Source organism: Aegilops tauschii, chromosome 6, assembly GCF_002575655.3.
Source record: "Aegilops tauschii subsp. strangulata cultivar AL8/78 chromosome 6, Aet v6.0, whole genome shotgun sequence".
NCBI classification, from domain to species: Eukaryota; Viridiplantae; Streptophyta; class Magnoliopsida; order Poales; family Poaceae; genus Aegilops; species Aegilops tauschii.
In genome coordinates this window covers 29867961-29885145 of record NC_053040.3, presented here as the reverse complement: position 1 = coordinate 29885145, position 17185 = coordinate 29867961, and the positions used below count along the sequence as shown (strand labels likewise).

General features: G+C 49.7%; 2 protein-coding genes and 1 pseudogene across 3 annotated transcripts; 1 reads left to right on the top strand and 2 right to left on the bottom strand.

The window, feature by feature from the left end:
• The first annotated feature begins 1087 nt into the window (after nt 1-1087).
• Nucleotides 1088-2150, top strand: LOC141025294 (uncharacterized; annotated as a pseudogene).
• Nucleotides 2151-6480: 4330 nt separating this feature from the next.
• Nucleotides 6481-9500, bottom strand: LOC109781043 (probable serine/threonine-protein kinase PIX13). Of its 2 annotated transcripts, none has more exons than XM_020339620.2 (6): nt 9239-9500; nt 8446-8756; nt 8191-8350; nt 7913-8055; nt 7712-7832; nt 6481-6995 (listed from the first exon to the last, which is right to left on the bottom strand). In XM_020339620.2, exons 1-6 carry the CDS (start codon nt 9336-9338, stop codon nt 6700-6702), a joined length of 1131 nt encoding a protein of 376 aa, XP_020195209.1. In that variant the 5' UTR covers nt 9339-9500; the 3' UTR covers nt 6481-6699. The 2 variants fall into 2 exon arrangements, with proteins under 2 accessions (XP_020195209.1, XP_073357001.1); XM_073500900.1 differs by having other exon boundaries at nt 7913-8049.
• A 5567-nt stretch (nt 9501-15067) lies between these two features.
• Nucleotides 15068-15442, bottom strand: LOC109781037 (ethylene-responsive transcription factor 14-like). Its single transcript, XM_020339612.1, has one exon. The coding sequence runs from the start codon at nt 15440-15442 to the stop codon at nt 15068-15070; it is 375 nt and encodes a 124-aa protein (XP_020195201.1).
• Between the last annotated feature and the right edge of the window lie 1743 nt (nt 15443-17185).

Genomic DNA, 17185 nt, shown 5'->3' with positions numbered 1-17185 from the left:
CGGAAGCAAAACCGTGCCTCTCACGAAAAAAAAACACCTTTTTTCGTTCTCCAGAGGCACGACTCGCGAAAGCAAAACCGTGCCTCTCGCGGAAATAAAACCGTGCTTCTCACGGAAGGAAAAACACGTATTTTTTCATTTCCGAGAGGCTCGGCCGTGCCACTCGCGGAACAAAAAAAGAGCCTCACGCGGAAGCAAAACCGTGCCTGTCACGGAAGAAAAAATTCGCGGAAGCAAAACCGTGCCTCTCGTGAAAAAAAACATACCTCTCACGAAAAAAACACGTGTTTTCACACAAAATCTTCTAATTTTTTTTGTCCAAAAGTTAAGAAAGACCGGTGAAAAACCAAAAAGTCAGAAAAAACCCAGCAAAAACAGAAAACGCGTGCGGAAAAATAAAAGTTAGGTATAGCTGGGTGTGGGCCTAAATGGTTTGGTGGATGACAGTTGCGAATCATGGTTCAGACCGTTTTTTGGACTGGACGTACTCACGCGACGCGGTTGGACACACGTGTGTACACAACACAAAGCGGCTGGACACATACAGCATATTGATTTGGTTTCAACCCAAAACAAAGAACTAGGTTAAACCCTTAGGTCGAAGAGTGGTTTGGTTTTGGTTGAGATGGACAGAGCGTACGGTTTGGTTCGGTTTTGGTTCTGCGCGACCATTGGAGAGGTGTGGTTTAGTTCTGGTTCAAACTCCACATTGATTACTTATATGGTTTAGGTTTGGTTGAATTTTTTTTTGAGCAACAGGTTTGGTTGAGTTGTATGACCATTGCCAACCGGCGTACGATCGAGCGAACAGAAAAAAATAAAAGGAAAAAGCCCAAAACCGCGTCTGTGGGGAAGAGCCAACCGGAGCCCAAACCCACGTCTTTGCGATGGGCCCACCGAAACCCAAACCCGCCTCTTCAACCCTCCCAAGGCCGCGTTCCCCTTCCCGCCAGATTTGAAGTAGAAAAGGCGGCAGAGCGCGCGCGTCTTCTTCCACCCTCCCCTTCCGATCCCCAAATCCCAAATCCGACGCCCGCGCCTCCCCAAACCCTAGCTCCTTCCCCGCCGGCCGTCACCTCCATGTCCCATGGCGCCCTCCTCCGACCTTCCCCCGGGCTGCAGGTTCAACCCAGACGATGCCGACCTCATCTCCGCCTACCTCCGCCCCATGATCGCGCGCGAGCGCCTCCCTGAACCAGCCGCCAGCTTCCTGCACTCCGCCGACGTCTACGCCGCCGATCCGGCCGCGCTCGTCGCCGGACACCTGCCCGCGGTCCTGGTGTCGCCCAAGACCGGCGAGGGGAGGCGCTACTGGTACTTCTTCGGCTCCACCAAGGCCAGGTCCGTGCGTGACAAGCGCAGGTCCCGAGTGGTCGGCGACGGCAAGGGCCAGTGGCACTCCGAGAAGGGCAGGAAGGTTGTTTCCGACGACCAGGGACGAAACATCGGAGGATACAAGCAGGACGAGCTTCTTCAAGATCTCATGTCCGGCCTCACACCCGACCAAGTCCTGGGCGACTTGTTGACGCCTGTCCCTGAATCAAATGCCAATTGCAGCTTCTACATGGCCGACCACGCCGGTTATGCAGTGAGCAGCTACTGTGACTCTGTCCTGGACGAAGGTGGTGCATGCATGCCTTTTCCTGACAATTCTGATCAAGTCCTTCGCGGTGACCTGTTGATGCCTGTCCCTGAATCAGAGATCAATTACAGGCATCAACATGGTCCTCCATACCGGTTCCACGACGAGCACCTATCGCTATGACAACATGGTCCTCCATGGTGGTTCAGTCACGCCCTTCTCTGAGATTTCTGATCAAGCCAACTTGTTCAGGCCAGTCTTTGAACCACAACCTGTTGTTGAGTCACAGGGCCAGAGTACAATGCTAAATTGCAGCTTCTTGCAGTGTGCCCCAAATGCTGGCACTTCTGGTTCTTGGACAGGAGGCGACACCACGGACGATGAAGTGGCCTCGACCAATTGGTATGGTTCTGCTCCAAGCACACCGGTGACTCTAAGAGCATCTCCAGCCGTTGGCCCTCCAGGGGGCGCGTAAAATCGCCACCTGGGGGCGAGCCGGCCGAAAAAAACGGCCTGGGGCGACTTGGTTCCCAGTCGCCGCCCCCAGACGCCGTCTAATTTTAAAAAAAAAAACATTCGGCGAAAGTTTGGTTAAACTCGGCTAAAATTCGGCAAACTTGGCATATATTAGACACGTTGGCGGTTTACATAGCAAATTTATCTAAAAAAAGGACTAAAGTACAACTAAGGGGCGAGGAAGAAGTCACTGAACGCGGCGTAGTCGCCATAGCCGCCGCCGTCGTCGTCGGTGGCCTTCTCCTCCTTGACGTGGCCGCCCCTGCTGGACCCCTGCCCAGCGTCGCCATGGCGGACTGGTGGCGGTGGCGGTGCGTCGCTGTCGTCGCTGTCGTCGAGGACGACGATGCCTCCTTCGTCGCGGCCCCGGCGGCGCTGCTTGAAGCGCGGCAGGGCGGCGCACTGGCGCTCCATCTCCATCTTGAGGTAGTCCTTGCACGCCCATTTCAGGGCCGCCTCATCGTCGAGCTCCACGTCGCCGTGCTCTGTCTTCACGGCGGGAAGCCCCGGCTCCGATTTCACGGTAGCGAGCCCCGGCTCTGTCTTTGGCTTTACGAAGCGCGGAGGAGCCTACGAGGAGGCGCGCCGGCCGCCCTTGTTTATGACGATGCCGGCGCTGCGAGTGCGCCGGCCGAGCGGCGTCTTCGTTGTGGGCTCGGCCTTGACGCCGAGCAACGCCGGAGAGCCGAAGGACTGGGAAGAAGAGTGTGATGAGGAGTGCGAGGAGGAAGACGAGGAGGAACCGAACCTCCTGGGCATCCATTGCTCGATGCGTCGGCGGTGGGCCGGGGCGGCCGTCGTGGGAGGGTATGCCAGCGACGGTTCGTTGCCGCCCTCAAGGTACGCCAGCACGCCCTCGAGCGTGCGGCCGGGGGCGCCCCACCACACGCGACGCCCCTCGCTGTTCTTCACGCCGCCCACCACCGGCGCCCCGTTGGTAGACGCCAGCCTCTGCTCCTGGCGGCGCTCGAAGTACGCCGCCCACGCCGCGTGGTTGGCGGCGGCGTACTGGGGAAGGGTGAGCTGCTCGTCGGTGAGGGAGGCGCGCACGCGGTCGATCTCGGGGCGAAGTAGGGGGGCGCGCCTCGACGTCGGGCAACGGGGGAATGGGCACTCCCCCGTTGCTGAGCCTCCACCTCGTCGGCCCGGCACGCATGTCCGGCGGCGCCGGAATGTTGGCCTCGAACAGGAGCCACGACTCCCAGTCGTGGAGCGAGCGGCGGCTGAAGCCGTTGGCCGGCGCCGCGTCGCCGGGGAAACGCGCGGCCATCGGGGGTGTCGGTGTGAGGGAGAGGGAGGGAAGGAGCGGCGGCGGCGGCGCATAGGAGAGGGAGCACGGGAGAGGGAGAGCTCGGTGGCTAGGGCTGGTGTGGCCAGAGGCGAGGGAAGCCGCCGGCTTATATAGCCGCACCCGTGTGTACGCGTGGCGGGAGGGGAGGCGTCGCCGCGCCGCCCCGTGACGCGCCGCCCGTGATGAGGAATCAATGACAAGGCTGACCGGCGGCGGCAGCCTTGGCATTGATTCCTGCGGGAACCGAGGCGATGAGGGCGACGAAGCGGCCGTCTCGCTGACTCGGCGGGCTCGTGGCTGTTTCGTGCCAAAACACTCGCCCTGGCGCCCCCGGGCGCCCCCCAGCGCGCCGGGTTCGGCCTGGGTCCGCCGGCGCTGATTTCGGCCCAAGCCGGCGAAAATCGGGCTCCTGGGGGCGCGACTGGGCCGTTTCTCCGACGCCGGCGCGAAAAAATCGTCTGGGGAGGCTGTGTTGGGGGCGCGGCTGGAGATGCTCTAACCGAGTGGATGATGCAATCAGCATTTGCCAGCACATATCAGTTCTGAAGCTGACCAGCTTGTACTGTCTTTTTCTGTTAGGCTAAGGAGAGGATACATGTTTTTGTTCCATGTACCAAGGTCCAACACCTTGATGAGTTGGATGACGATCGATATAGTTTTGACTTAGCATGATCTGGATATGTATGTCAGTATGCATTATTAAGTAGAAATGGCTAAAAGGCCAGGATGTGTATGTCATCTTTAACTGAATTTAGATGTTCATTCAATCTGAATTTAGATGTTTTATCATTCAGCATGCGCTTTGTTTGTGATTTCTTGTGCTGTAAACTGTAATTAATCATCTTTAGTTGTTGTCTATGATCCTACAGCTTGGCTCATGCTCTTGGAGTTCCTTGCGCCTGATAATTAATGAAGGTAGTATACCTCTGGTTCATAATGCTTAACTAATGGTTATCTTTTACTTTATGCTAGCCCATTAGATTAGTTGGTGAAGTACATGTATCATCTTACATTTCCTATCTGTGTAGACTGCAGACAGACAGTGGATTACTCTATCTTCCAGGCGCTGATTAATTTAACTACATTGCTAATCAGAGACACTGCTGTTTACTGGGAGCCGGTAGTACTACTGGCTTACTCCTTGGAAACTTCTTTCTGGTAAAGATTTACTACTAGTGCACAAGTTAAATGATTCCATGTTCAACTGAATTATGACTGTGCATACACATTATCAAGTAATGTGTAAAAGATCTGGATGTGTATCTCATCTTTAACTGAATTTAGATGTTTATTCAATCTGAATTGAGTTGATGTTTTATTCAGCCTGTACATTATCAACTCAATAATGATGTTTAATCAATCATCATTATTGAGTTGATGTTTTATTCAGCCTGTGCTATACAAACTGTAATCATCTCTAGCTGTAGCTGTTGTCTTGTATCTTACAGCTGACTCGTGCACTTGGAATCCTTTGCCGTATGATAATTAATTAATGAAGCTAGTATGTGTAGTTTGGATCTTAATTAGAGCGCCAGCGCTTCTAACAGCTGGTGAAAAATAACCGCAATTGAACTCATGGAAAAGGAAAACAATAAATCTACTACTAAAACAGTTAAACACTGTCCTAGCGTACTCCTTCAGTACGTAGACCTGACTCTTCAGATTGGATGCCTTTTCAGCAAGTAAATTCAGCATCGCCTCCAACCTCCATCGATCGGCAAGTAGTGTCACTCAATAATTTCCCAAATTTTTGGAGCTTCCATCGATCAATTCATCCATTCCAGTACTAGTATTACATGGAAAACTAGTTCCATCTCCAACAAAAAGTAAAATAAAATACAGGTGCGACATGCACAGAACCCGAAATGCAGGAACCGACAAGCAAAGAATCATCTTAATTCAAGCCAGGAACCGATCATGTTTTCATGATCATCCCAACAGAAACTCATTCAACATGCTTATAAATCTTATATTTATTAATTGGAGACACTATACGAGGCTCCATGTTAATTCTAGAGAAATAACAATAATAACCGTACGATTGTGAAATATATGACTAGGATCAAAAGAGATCTATAACCTGTCCACAGGTAATTTCCTAAATAAACACGCTACCCTCCACCAGAAAAAAAAAAGAAACACCCCCATACCAACGCACGTACAAGAGTCCCCAATGCATAAGTTCAAGTTGAAAACAATAAAAAAATCCACTTACCTTATCCCTTCGTAATAAATAAATAAATAATATGCACAAATGAGAAGTCCCCAAGTCTCACGTTAGGAATGGTATCCCACAAAAACAAAAGCCACGTGCATGTTCCCTTGAAAAAAAGGACACGTACAATTTATTGAGGGAACGTGCACAAGATTTAAAAACTAAAAAAAGAAAGAGTCTCTGCCTAAATGACAAATTTTCCAACTATTAGAAAAGAATACGTGCACAAGATTAAAAAAATAAAAAAAGATCAAACAAAAATCTCCCCCTAATAGCTTCCAAATATTAACACTTCCATGTGCATTAACTTAATGTGTGAAATCATCTAATGTTAACATAATTTGTAAAAAATATATAAATTTTCACGTACCAAAAATTCATTTTTTAATGCTCTATTGGCACTATCCTATGCAAATTCCACACTCCAAATACTTAGTCTGTCATTTCTAATTAACTATGGTCAGTCCATAGTCCAGAGAGACTATGAGAAAGTCGTTTAATTGCTCTAAGAATATTCAGAATTAGTGCTCTCTCTAGCTCTGTACTGCTTAGCTGTTGTATTTTCAGGAGTAACTTCTTTTAACCATGAATTCATAAGTTAGCATGTTGTGCTTAATAAGATAGTGTTCTGTGACATATGTGCCTACTAAACAATTTTACTCATGTAGCTTAGTGCTTTTTTGTGTTGTTTGCACCTTTGTGGACCAAATTTAATTTTAGGTTATGCCATGGATATTTAAGGTTCCTGTTAAAAGTCTGCCATACAATGTAGTTTTATCTGTGTTCATCTATTTTTTTCGGATCCATGTCAAGTAGGTATTCCATAAGGAAATAGTGAACTTTGGGATTGAGAGGGGGCATACTTTTACATGGATGGATAGCAAGACACATGGAGCATATACAGGCACCAAGGTAGCAATTCTTTGGTGATCTTGGGCTCATTTGTGAGTTATTTAATAGATTTTAAATTTTTGTAATGCATAATATCTGTGTTCTCTAAATGCTAGCCCGTGCAGGTAGCACGGGTTGATGACTAGTGTATACAATAATACAAAAGCAACATCATAGATTTAGATATCCGCAGATCTTCATTGCCTAGATCTGCTCGAGCGCCTTGAGAACCACCTTCATCGAGGGCCTGCTCCTAAGCTCCCCAGCAAGGCAGCTCAGCGCCACATGCAACGCCTGCAGGGCTTGTTTGGAGTTGTATTGGCCCTTGAGCCGGGGGTCCATAAAATGAGAGAGTTTCCTCCGGTCAGCCAATGACTTTGCCCAGTCGATGATGTTCGTTTGCCCCTTGGGGCGGTTGGGATCCTTCGCAAGCTGACCGGACAACATCTCCAGGATCATAACCCCGAAACTGTAAACGTCGCTCTGCTCATACAGAAGACCTGGACATGGTCCAGAGCATGAAGAGAGAATAACCACCAACCGCTAAAAACAGCTAGTATATGTAGCAACATGTATTTTTATGTAAACTATTTTAGAGATCTGAAATGTCTTGTATTAGTTTACATAGGAAGCAGATTCCAAATTTTAAAAGATGAGCTACAAAGTCAAAATTTAGTGTTCCAAATCATATGTTCTTTTTTTTCCGAACCATGCGGAAGAGTTGCATGTCATTCATTAAGAACAGACTACAATGCTGAAGCCGGCATGGCCCTTATATTGCCAAAGAGGGCACGACCCAAACAGATCAGGACCCTTATATCGCCAAATATGGTTTCTACAGGCTAAGTGAAAATGTGCATGCATGTTCCTCTTTGATATTCTGTAACCTCTTCCCTTGGTTTAAGTTCGGCGATAAAGTTAACACCGAAGCAACAAAATGAGCACGGCCCAACGGGTCACCACACATGAAGGTGGGCAACGCGCGGCAAGCCGTGCCTCCTATTATGTGGTATAAATAATTGAAATTGACTGCACATTTATTCTTTGCTCTTTTTATGGAACGTGATGGTAGAGGAATGCCAAAGGATCTGTTTGCACATGGATCAACTTACTATGACAATTAACCGCTTGAGAAAGCAATTGTTATGAATGATCGACATACCTATTTGATGCAAAACTCTAAATCTGGAAAGATATGATGAGTGAGGACACATACCACTTATTACATATTCCGGAGCTGCATACCCGTGGGTGCGCGTGGGCATGATAGTCATACGCGAATTGCCAGGTGACCCAAGCTTAGCAAGCCCAAAATCAGATAGCTTCGCGTTATAGTCCTGCCAGCAAAACGCGGTCAGAATTAGATCTTCATAAATAGACAACATACAGAAGACACATTGCAGGGTAGAAAGCTTACTGCATCTAGAAGAATCTTGGAAGCCTTGAAGTCACGGTACATAGCTTTCTTCTCTGATGCATGCAAGAAAGCAAGTCCTCGAGCTGCACCGATGGCGATCTTCAGCCTCTGTTCCCATGATAGTGGAGGACATCTTCCTGAAACTAATTACAATTGCCTCCGGCTTCAGTGTCAGTACTTTTCAGTCAATTGGTCTTTCAAGAATTGCAGACACGAAGAAAAACACACAGCCAGCATGAGCAAGGCCATGAAACAAATGGTCATCAGCAACAACTCACCTGTGAATAGATGGTATTCCAAGCTCCGTTGGGCCATGAACTCATTCACAAGAAATACTTCCTTGCCCTCCCAGCAGTAGCCCAGTAGCTTGACAAGGTTTGGGTGAGAGAACCTTCCCAAAAGGTTTATGTCCGATCGCAAGTTGACAGTCAGAAATTTCTGTTACGCATAGTTGCAGCAACATTGGAGGTGATGACGCTGTTGGAATTTCAAAATTCAAGATTTACTTAATCAGTATAAGTGCCAGATTTTACCTGCCATTCCTCCTTTCCATGCATGATAGCAACAGCCATGTGAGGGCCACTCGTTGTCGGGTTCATCGTCTTCTCATCGACCCACGCTCTGTACACCCACCCAAATCCCCCGAACCCAATGAGACGATCTGGCCTGAAGTTCTTGGTAGCTGTCTGGATCTCAAGGAATGTGAATTTTCGGAGGTTCGGTGCCTCCAGTATTTGGCCTTCGAGGAAACACCCCTGTTTGGTTGCACCGTTTGTACCGTCGCTGTCGACAGAGTCCATGAAGCCAGTGGTGGCACTGCTGCTTGCCTTGGAGTTCATTGTCCCTGTTATACAATTAGTACGCATTAACATACTCAATTTAATCATGCATTAACATGCTAAATTTAATCACCACATTTTCTTTTGAAGAAGAGAAAAGTTTTCTTTTTGAAGAATATCATATATAGCAGAACATAAGTTCAACTGAAGTTGGTGCATATCTTTTCCCCCCTTAGTAGGAAACAGTTAGGATGGCATGAGCAATATATGGTTGCGGTTTGTCACAAAGTGATATATGGTTGCTGCAGCCTATATGGTTTGCGAAATGGGAAAACTACTCGTTTTTTTCGGGAGAAAGTATTTGTTCTTTATATAAAGTGGAACAGAGTAGTTCGTAACCAAACTTCTGTAGATGTCTAGAGAAGAAAATTAATGAGGCATCAAGCTTAGAGAACTATAGTTGTATGATACTAATCCAGTTAATTCCCATCCTTGATCTCTACTGACTGCTGCTATATACGAAGAACAGAGGAAATCTGAAGCTCACCTGAATTAGGTTCTTGGAGACCAGATTCCTCATCTGGGCTAGACGGCCGGTAATCCGCTGCCACACGAGCCTTTTCCCGGCCACCGCAGATGTTCGCCATCTCCCTCGCTCTCTCTCTCTGGTGTCAAGGAGAAACAAGTAAAGGAGGGGATGAAGAAGAAGACGAGTGGGGAGACTGGAGTCAATTGGGGGCAGAGAAGCCAAGCTAAAAACTGAAGAAAGTCTCCGGTCGCTTTGAAGAAAGTCTCCACCGAGTGGGCTGGGGCCTGCCCCGCACCGCACTTCAGCTTTTCTTTTAAATCAAACCGCGTGTCCTACTTTCCGCTTTACATTACCATCTTTTGGAATGGAGAACTTGCCATCTTATTTATTACTTATTTATTTAGGTGCATCTTCTTCCCTCCAGTTGCACCTACATATAACAAAGATGAATAAACAATGATAGGCATTGCCTCTCTTCTCAAACAGATGGCGTGCTGAAGGTATGCTGTCCACATGGGTTAAACCCGAATTCCCAATCAAAGAGAGGGATGGTTAATTTGCTGTCCTTGCATGCCCTTTTCTCTCCTTTTCTGAAAGCAGAAAGGGAAGGCATGCGTGAAATCTTTTGGGAGGTTAGTGCACAGCAGTTATTGATGATGCTAGAATGTGTCAACCAACTGTGCACTAAATAATACTCCCTCCATCCCAAAATAAGTGTCTCAACTTTGTACCAATTTAAAGTTCGTACAAAGTTGAGACACTTATTTTGAGACGGAGGGAGCATTTCTCGAGCGCCAAACCTAGCTATGTGCTTTCATTTGCTCCCTACTCAAGTTTAGAGTTTAGACCAATCTAAAGCCGTGTTAACCAGAGACCATGACTTATATTTCTCCTATATACTCCCTCCTTCCTTAAAATAGTGTACCTGCAATTTTGTTGGAAAGTCAAACATTGTTATGTTTGACTGTATTTATACAATAATACATCAATATTTATGCCATCAAATTAGTAGCATTAGATTCATGATTACATTTTCATCATATACCTATGTGGTTTCACAAAAACTGATACATTTTTGCACAAACACGGTCAAACTTTAAAATAGTTTGACCTTCCAACAAAGTTGAAAGTACACTCTTTCAAGAATGGAGGGAGTATGTGTTAACTCGACACATGTAGCCATACATAAAAGAAGCTAGAGGAGGGCCTCTACGGCTTTTTAATCAAGGAGGAAATGTGAGACCCGTGTTAGAACCAAGGTTTGAACCCGCGCTAGCTAGGATGCAACCTCTGATCGAGTGGCGGAGCTTCAGCCTAATCTTTGGTGGGGCAATGGGCCAAGAAGGGGTAAAATTATGCGGGCTGAGCTAGTTTTTTTGGATTCATGGCCAAATAACTAAGAACTACTCACCTATTTCCTCGTGGGCTAGGGGAGGGGGCCGGGGCAGCCCAGGCTGGCCCCCACGAAGCTCCGCCACGGCTCTGACCACTGGGATAAGAGCCCACCCACTTAGATTACACATAAAATCCATTAGTTTTTTTTTGTCTTAATAACTTCAATTAAACACACACGCTTTGGTTGGAGGCCACGTATATGGCTGCTCTTGCTAGAGCTGGCGAACCACAACATTTAATGTGGATTTGTTAGACTAGCCACAATGAGAGTAACATAGGTGGTAACATCACACATATTTAAATAAAATAGATGATGTGGCACGTAATTAATGAAGAAAGAGAGTGATGTGGTAACATAGCTAGTTACTAGTAGTATGAGTAACATCTCACATACCAAGACAAGATGAGTTTACAACTTAATAAATGAAGTGTCGCATGACACTACACATATGTTACTCCCCATTGTGGAGGTAGAAACATAGACTAGTAACATATGCATGTTACTACTCAAAGTTACTCCCATTGTGGCTAGTCTTATTGAAGTGGTGGAGCATGCTTCACGTTTTTCGAAAGAAAAATAACGGAATAAGTTTGGCAAGAATTTTCTTTATAATTGAAACTAATGTCACTTTATTGTTAAACATAATAATTTAGGGTTAACATAAAGGGATCTTGGTCTCAAAATTAGAACACTTCTAGTGGAGAGAATTAGAGACTAACTAGAATTAGCAGACGTTGTTAAGGTGTAGCCCATGACTGCACTTGAGGTCTCCATTTGTGAGGAGATCGTCAGGGAGGAAGTGCAGTAGTAAGGCCACAATAGATGACAACAGGAAGCCCCCGACACAGCCCTGCGGTGGCCGGTGATAGAGACGACCTTGCATCCCCTTAGCACCTCCTTAGGATCGATAGTTAGGGAGGGATGTGGCTTACCCAGTGAGATTGTTATATCCAACCGATGGGACCGAGATTAAGTCGTTGATTTGGTGCCTCCGGTCCGGGCACGTATGTGGGGAGTCACCTCCTTCTTTTCTCTTCGTTTGCTTCAACCGTAGATCAATTCCAACATTTATTTTTAACGAAATAACATTGGCAACATACACAGAAATCACACTGACAACCACAATACTTGACTTTACACCTCAAACGCTTGCATTTTTTTTTTTGCCGGTAACCTCAAACACTTGCATTGAGCTCGTCAAGTTCATCATCATGCTGCCCGAAGGAAATTCCATGCGAGCATCAAAGCAGTACACACTATATGAACTTCAAAGAGTATATGACCTGGTAGTTTCATGTTCAAAAAATTAAATAGCCAACCACAGGTCATGCAGGTCGCCAATCATGCAATCGACGTCATCGAGGTCGCAGCTCTCCTCCATCGTCAGATCTTCTCGATCATGAGTTCCTGCAGGTCGACGGAGGATTTGATGGCCATTGCCATCTACCGGTACTTGCGCAGTACCACACAGAGGAACTTTAGCACAACCCAGTACTCGGTCACGGGTCGTTCAGGAGCTGCAGATCATTGACGATGGCTGTGATGAGGCGTAAAGCAAAATCTTCAATCGACTCACCATCACAGAAACATAGCTCCTTCAACTCGCGGCGGCAGATTGCACCCTAGCCTCCCGCATGTGCTGGCTCCCCATGTAGAGCATTTCAAAGTATCCCACAGCGCCATGGCGTTGTCCTTGCTGGCGAGCGTGTACACCATCTTCGATAGGATCACGCGGAGTGACGCCGGCAGCGCTGCCCGGACGTCGCAGTCGTCATCACCGAACTTGATGGCCTGCCAGAGGCCTTGCGACTAGAGTTGCACGTGCATCGTAGTTGGTGCAGGTGAGTGTCGGGAATTGTGCACACCAGCCGCTTTCTCTTACCACTCTCTCACGAGCCACTATCTCGCTCGCTTGCATCCATCCTTGGTTGCGCCCACGATGCAGGGCGGGTGACAACGACGTCCTATAGCACGACATCGATGTCCTTGACCTGTGCCCGCCAGCTCTGGGGTCGCCGCCTCCTTCATGCTGCTAGGACTATGAAGCCACCATGTATCTCACATGGCTTTGATGCCAATTGCTGTTGGTCAAGCTAGAGGAAACACAGCGAGAGAGACAAGAGATTTTGCGCTGCTTGCAAATATCCACAGCTTTTCTATCTTGCTCCTTCTATTCAGTGAACGAAATCAAACATGTCTTGGAGCTCGCCCAACGACCGATCATGCCATCCCACGAGCCGAGCTTACACCAGGTCTTCCTACATTTTCTAGTAAACCAGGCCTTCCTACTAATTCACGGAGGATTGTACAGACCACGTCCATCGTCCCGATCAAAGCAAAAACAAGTGAAACAAGTGAAAAGAAAAGCTAACAGAATCTCTAACTAAAAGGGCTGCTGTGGCAACAAAATTGGGCTGCCTCAGGCTGGCCACAGTGGTGGTATCTTAGTCGGTATCACGCACTCGATAAGAGTAGCAAACATGCTGATGTGGCGGACAATTAAAGAAGAGAGAGAGAGAGTTAGAGTAACATAGGTAGATACCGTATTATAATAAATGTTATACTACTATATTTCATGCATGATAATAAGTAAAACCAATTATAATACTATGCACTATGAAGATAGTATCATACGCTACTATGAAAAAAACATGATTTGACTTGGTTGGTTCCCCGCAGCTAACCCCCGTGTCGCTCTCGCCCGGGCGGCTCGGGGGCGACACCTGATACCTACCTCCGGCCGCTCCTTTCCCTTCTCCCTGCCGCGCCGCTGCTGTAGGAAGCCGCCAGGCGAAGCCCGCGCGGGCGACGACGGCGGCGGGGCGCTTCCTTGTGGCGCCTCCGATCTGTGGGCAATAGATCCTGGAGCAGCGCCGGCCCATGCAAAGTGGCGGCCGTTTGCATTTGCAGGCATTGCTAGGTGTCTGCTATGGCGGCGGAGGTCGCGGTGGCCGGCGGCTTGGCCGGTCGGTGGTGGCGAAACATGGCCAGTGGCAGCAGTGATGTTCTGTCTGGATCCCGGGGAGGCGGCCTTGGATGGTGGCGGCTCGTGAAGCTAGGGCCTCCCGCGGCGGCATGGCGTGGTGCAGTCCTTGTCCAAGGCGGATCTGTGACGGCGATCTACAGATTGATTCGGATCAGAGACGGTGACGAGCGCGCGGGATCTATCTCGGCGGCTCTCGCGGCTTGGCGAGGCGGGGTGGGATCCCTCCTCCTAGGCTCCAGTGGTGGCACACTCAGGCAGTGGCCGGTGCGCTAGGGCTCCTACGATGACACTGCTGTTGCGGATGGTCGCCGGATCTAGGCGGCTAGATCTGGGGCTTTGAAGGCGACCGAGACGGTGCACAGGTTGTCGGGTGGATTACTTGGGACGGATCCGGGTGAAAACCTGGTCTTCGGTCGATGGCCGGAGCCGGTGATGACGATGCCCTTATCATCGTTTCCTTCATGAAGGCATCATCGAGGTGAAGCTCCCAACTCCACTCAATACCTCCGGGGGAAACCCTAGATCTGTTGATCGGATGTTGGCGGCAATCATGTGTCGTTACCCCCTTGGGGGCGGCATTCTTGGAGGTGCACTCGGCCTCGAGGGTCCAGCGGACGACATCTTTGGTGGAGCGGTGCTTCATCCTACACATTGATAGCGACGGATCTCGACGGCGTGGTGCAGTGCAGATTCGGCGTCCGATGTGCGAGGATGGACTCACGCAGGAGGACGACGCTGTCTGGCGTCGTGGTGGCGTCGATGGCAGAGAGACCTGGCATGGTAGATGCAACAGTACAACTCTGAAGATGGATTGATGGCAGGTGGCTGTGGCGGCCTCATACCCGGCAGGCGTCCTGGTTGAGGAGTGCGCAGGACTGGTAGGTGCCCATATCCGGCATGCGTCCTGGTTGGGACCTCAGGTCTTAGATGTTTAGGTTTGGCTGCGAGGTCTGTTTGGTATTAGGCCCAGAGTATCAGCATCCCTTCATCAACTGGATAGAAGTAGCGACAGATGTTGCCTAGACAGTGGCTTTAGTCTTACTGTTGTATGACTTTGTAAGGTCTTGTGTGAATAATTAATAAAGTGGCTGCATGCATCGTCCAGATGCAGAGGCCGAGGGTCTTCCTCCATTTCCAAAAAAAATATGCACGATACTAATATATAATTCTTTCCACTATTAGTAGCCTCATGCCAGCGAAAAACGCTGCCATGGCAGGCTTATTTCCTGACCGATTTGCACAAGCCATATGCGCAACGAGATTAGGCCAAACAGTGAGCAGATTGAGATATTCTCAGCGCTCGCCCAGAACCAGAAGGCCCAGGGAGGCACAAAACGTGACACTTACAAGTTACAATTCTAATTTCTAAGGTGGTGGCTAATATTGGATCAGGCGCTCCATGTCGATATGTTACAATGGATATACAACACACTTACCCTGCCAAAATGTATATATGGCATGGCTGCTACTTGCTCTTGCTTGATTTATCGTGGCCATCGAGCATCTCCTGCAGCACACCGTCTTCTAGGCACTCCAACTCAATCACCTTCGTCCTGGCCGCCGACGCAGAAGGACCAGCACCGCCACCATCACGCGATGCGTTGGTCTCGTAGACGTGCGCCTGGTCGGGGAAGTTGAGGATGGCGTTCCTGCCGCGCATGGAGTAGGCGGAGCGGTCATATGCCGCCGCCGCCTCCTCGGCGGTGTCAAAGGTGCCCAGCCACACACGTACGCCGTGCCGGCTTGAGTCGCGGATCTCCGCCGCAAACTTGCCCCAAGGTCGGCGCCGCACCCCGCGGTACTTGGTCTGGCTGCCCGAGCCTTCTCCGCCTTCCGCCATGGCCACTCACTCACTCACCCGATCGCACAACTTGCTTAACTATGTGTATATGTATTCATATGCTGCATGTACATAGATATGTATGTACTTATATGCTTCTGGCCGGGGGGTTTTGCCCTCTTCTTCAAACAGAGATTAATATTCTTCCATGAATGGATACAACTTGTTTTCTACATTTATTAGTACTTTCGACTTTAGGGACATTTGACCCAAGAAATCTCATTCTCATTCCCACTTCCACTGTAACGTATAAACTAGAACTTTAGCAACAGATTTGCAAACATATTCTAAACTGTAGTTACCTCTTACAGATGGCTGCATACTAATCTATTCAAACTCCTACCCGACCGGTACTGGTGATGTCGCCACCCAGCACTTTATTAAGCAAATCAAGTTTCTTAATCTATCACTACCTAGCTTAATTTGCTCTCTTTTGTTGCTAATGAGCGAAACCGAATCCCCAGCAAATCAGGTTTTGGGCGCTCGCCGACTCAAATGAAGAAGACGTGGACGACGATGGGGATTCTCCGGCGGACTCCCTGCCCTCACCGACTCCTTCGGATCTCATTTGCGAATTTTTTCGTTTAGGTTATACCGAAGATGAGGTGGCTACGATGATTGATCGCGTTCTGTCATTGGAGGATCCGGCGCGAATCGGTCTTCGCGCGGACGAGAAGAAAGAGATGATTCGACATGTAGTACATTGGAGGACGGCGGCATCCGCGATTCGACCTTGGAAGGGCCCCATACCTAAGGTGAGTCCTCCGAATCTAACGCTTTTCGACATGATTAGGCCGGAGTCATGGATTACTGTTAAGAAGTGGAAGAATGCGAGGCGGATCGGCGGTTGTCAGGAACCGGCGGCGCCGGTCTTGGCAGCGCCGGCGATGGGGATCTCGGAGGCGAGAGCGCGGCGTTTGAACAGCTTGTTGGGCTCCGTTGGGCCGGCTCGGAGGGAGCCGAGTCCACGAGGAGTTGGGCCTAGGTCAGATGGGTATGAGGCCCATGCTGAACCGGACCAGCCTCCATCCCGCAATGCAATCACATGCACGTACGAGAGGGATCGGTCTCCTTCCTGTCGTGCGCCGTCGTCTGTCACTGTTAGGGTTCGCAGGCGAGGGACTAGGGGATTCCCCACGTGCGGTGCTCGTCGGGCGAGAAGAATTAGACCGCTCCTTCACATGGCCGGTCGTGGGGCTGCGCCGCCGCCACCGAAGAGAATCGCCTCGGCCGCTCCAGCAGGGCTGGGCGGGGAGGAGCCGCCTCCGGCGGCGGGGGCCGGACGTGGCGCCCTCGCGCCGCCAGGCCAGAGGCAGCCGGCTGGCGGGGGTTCCACTGGGACCGGGCCGCGGTACCGCTAATTCGGGCGAGAGGACGCCGACGCCCGTTGCTCAGCCGGTAGCAGGTCGAGGAGGGACTAGACCTCCAGCGCCGGGGGCGTCTCTGCAGCCGGCGGCAGGAAAGGGCGGGCTCAGGCCTCCGGCGCCCGTCGCTCCGCAGGCAGCGGTTAGAGGCGGGCCTAGGCCCCCAATGCTGGGCGCGGCTGGTGCGGCCGGTACTGGCAGAGGTCAGTCTCATGGTGCGCCTCCGCCTAACTTCGTCGCGCGGCCGGCTCTAAACCGGTCGGGACCACCTCAGACGAGGCAGATTTCTAGTTCTAAAGACTCCCGTGCTCCGCCCCGAGGCCAATGGGGGGACGATGGGTTAGATGTGTATGGCGATGGACAGCACCGGGGTTCCTCA

What these genes read in the sequence shown, in the direction of transcription:
- LOC109781043 (XM_020339620.2), bottom strand. Translation starts at nt 9,338, where the DNA reads ATGGCGAACATCTGCGGTGGCCGGGAAAAGGCTCGTGTGGCAGCGGAT. An exon ending in TCTCCAAGAACCTAATTCAG is followed by an intron (nt 8,757 to 9,238) that starts GTGAGCTTCAGA and finishes ATTGTATAACAG; the next exon opens with GGACAATGAACTCCAAGGCA. An exon ending in ATGGAAAGGAGGAATGGCAG is followed by an intron (nt 8,351 to 8,445) that starts GTAAAATCTGGC and finishes TATGCGTAACAG; the next exon opens with AAATTTCTGACTGTCAACTT.
- LOC109781037 (XM_020339612.1), bottom strand. Translation starts at nt 15,442, where the DNA reads ATGGCGGAAGGCGGAGAAGGCTCGGGCAGCCAGACCAAGTACCGCGGG.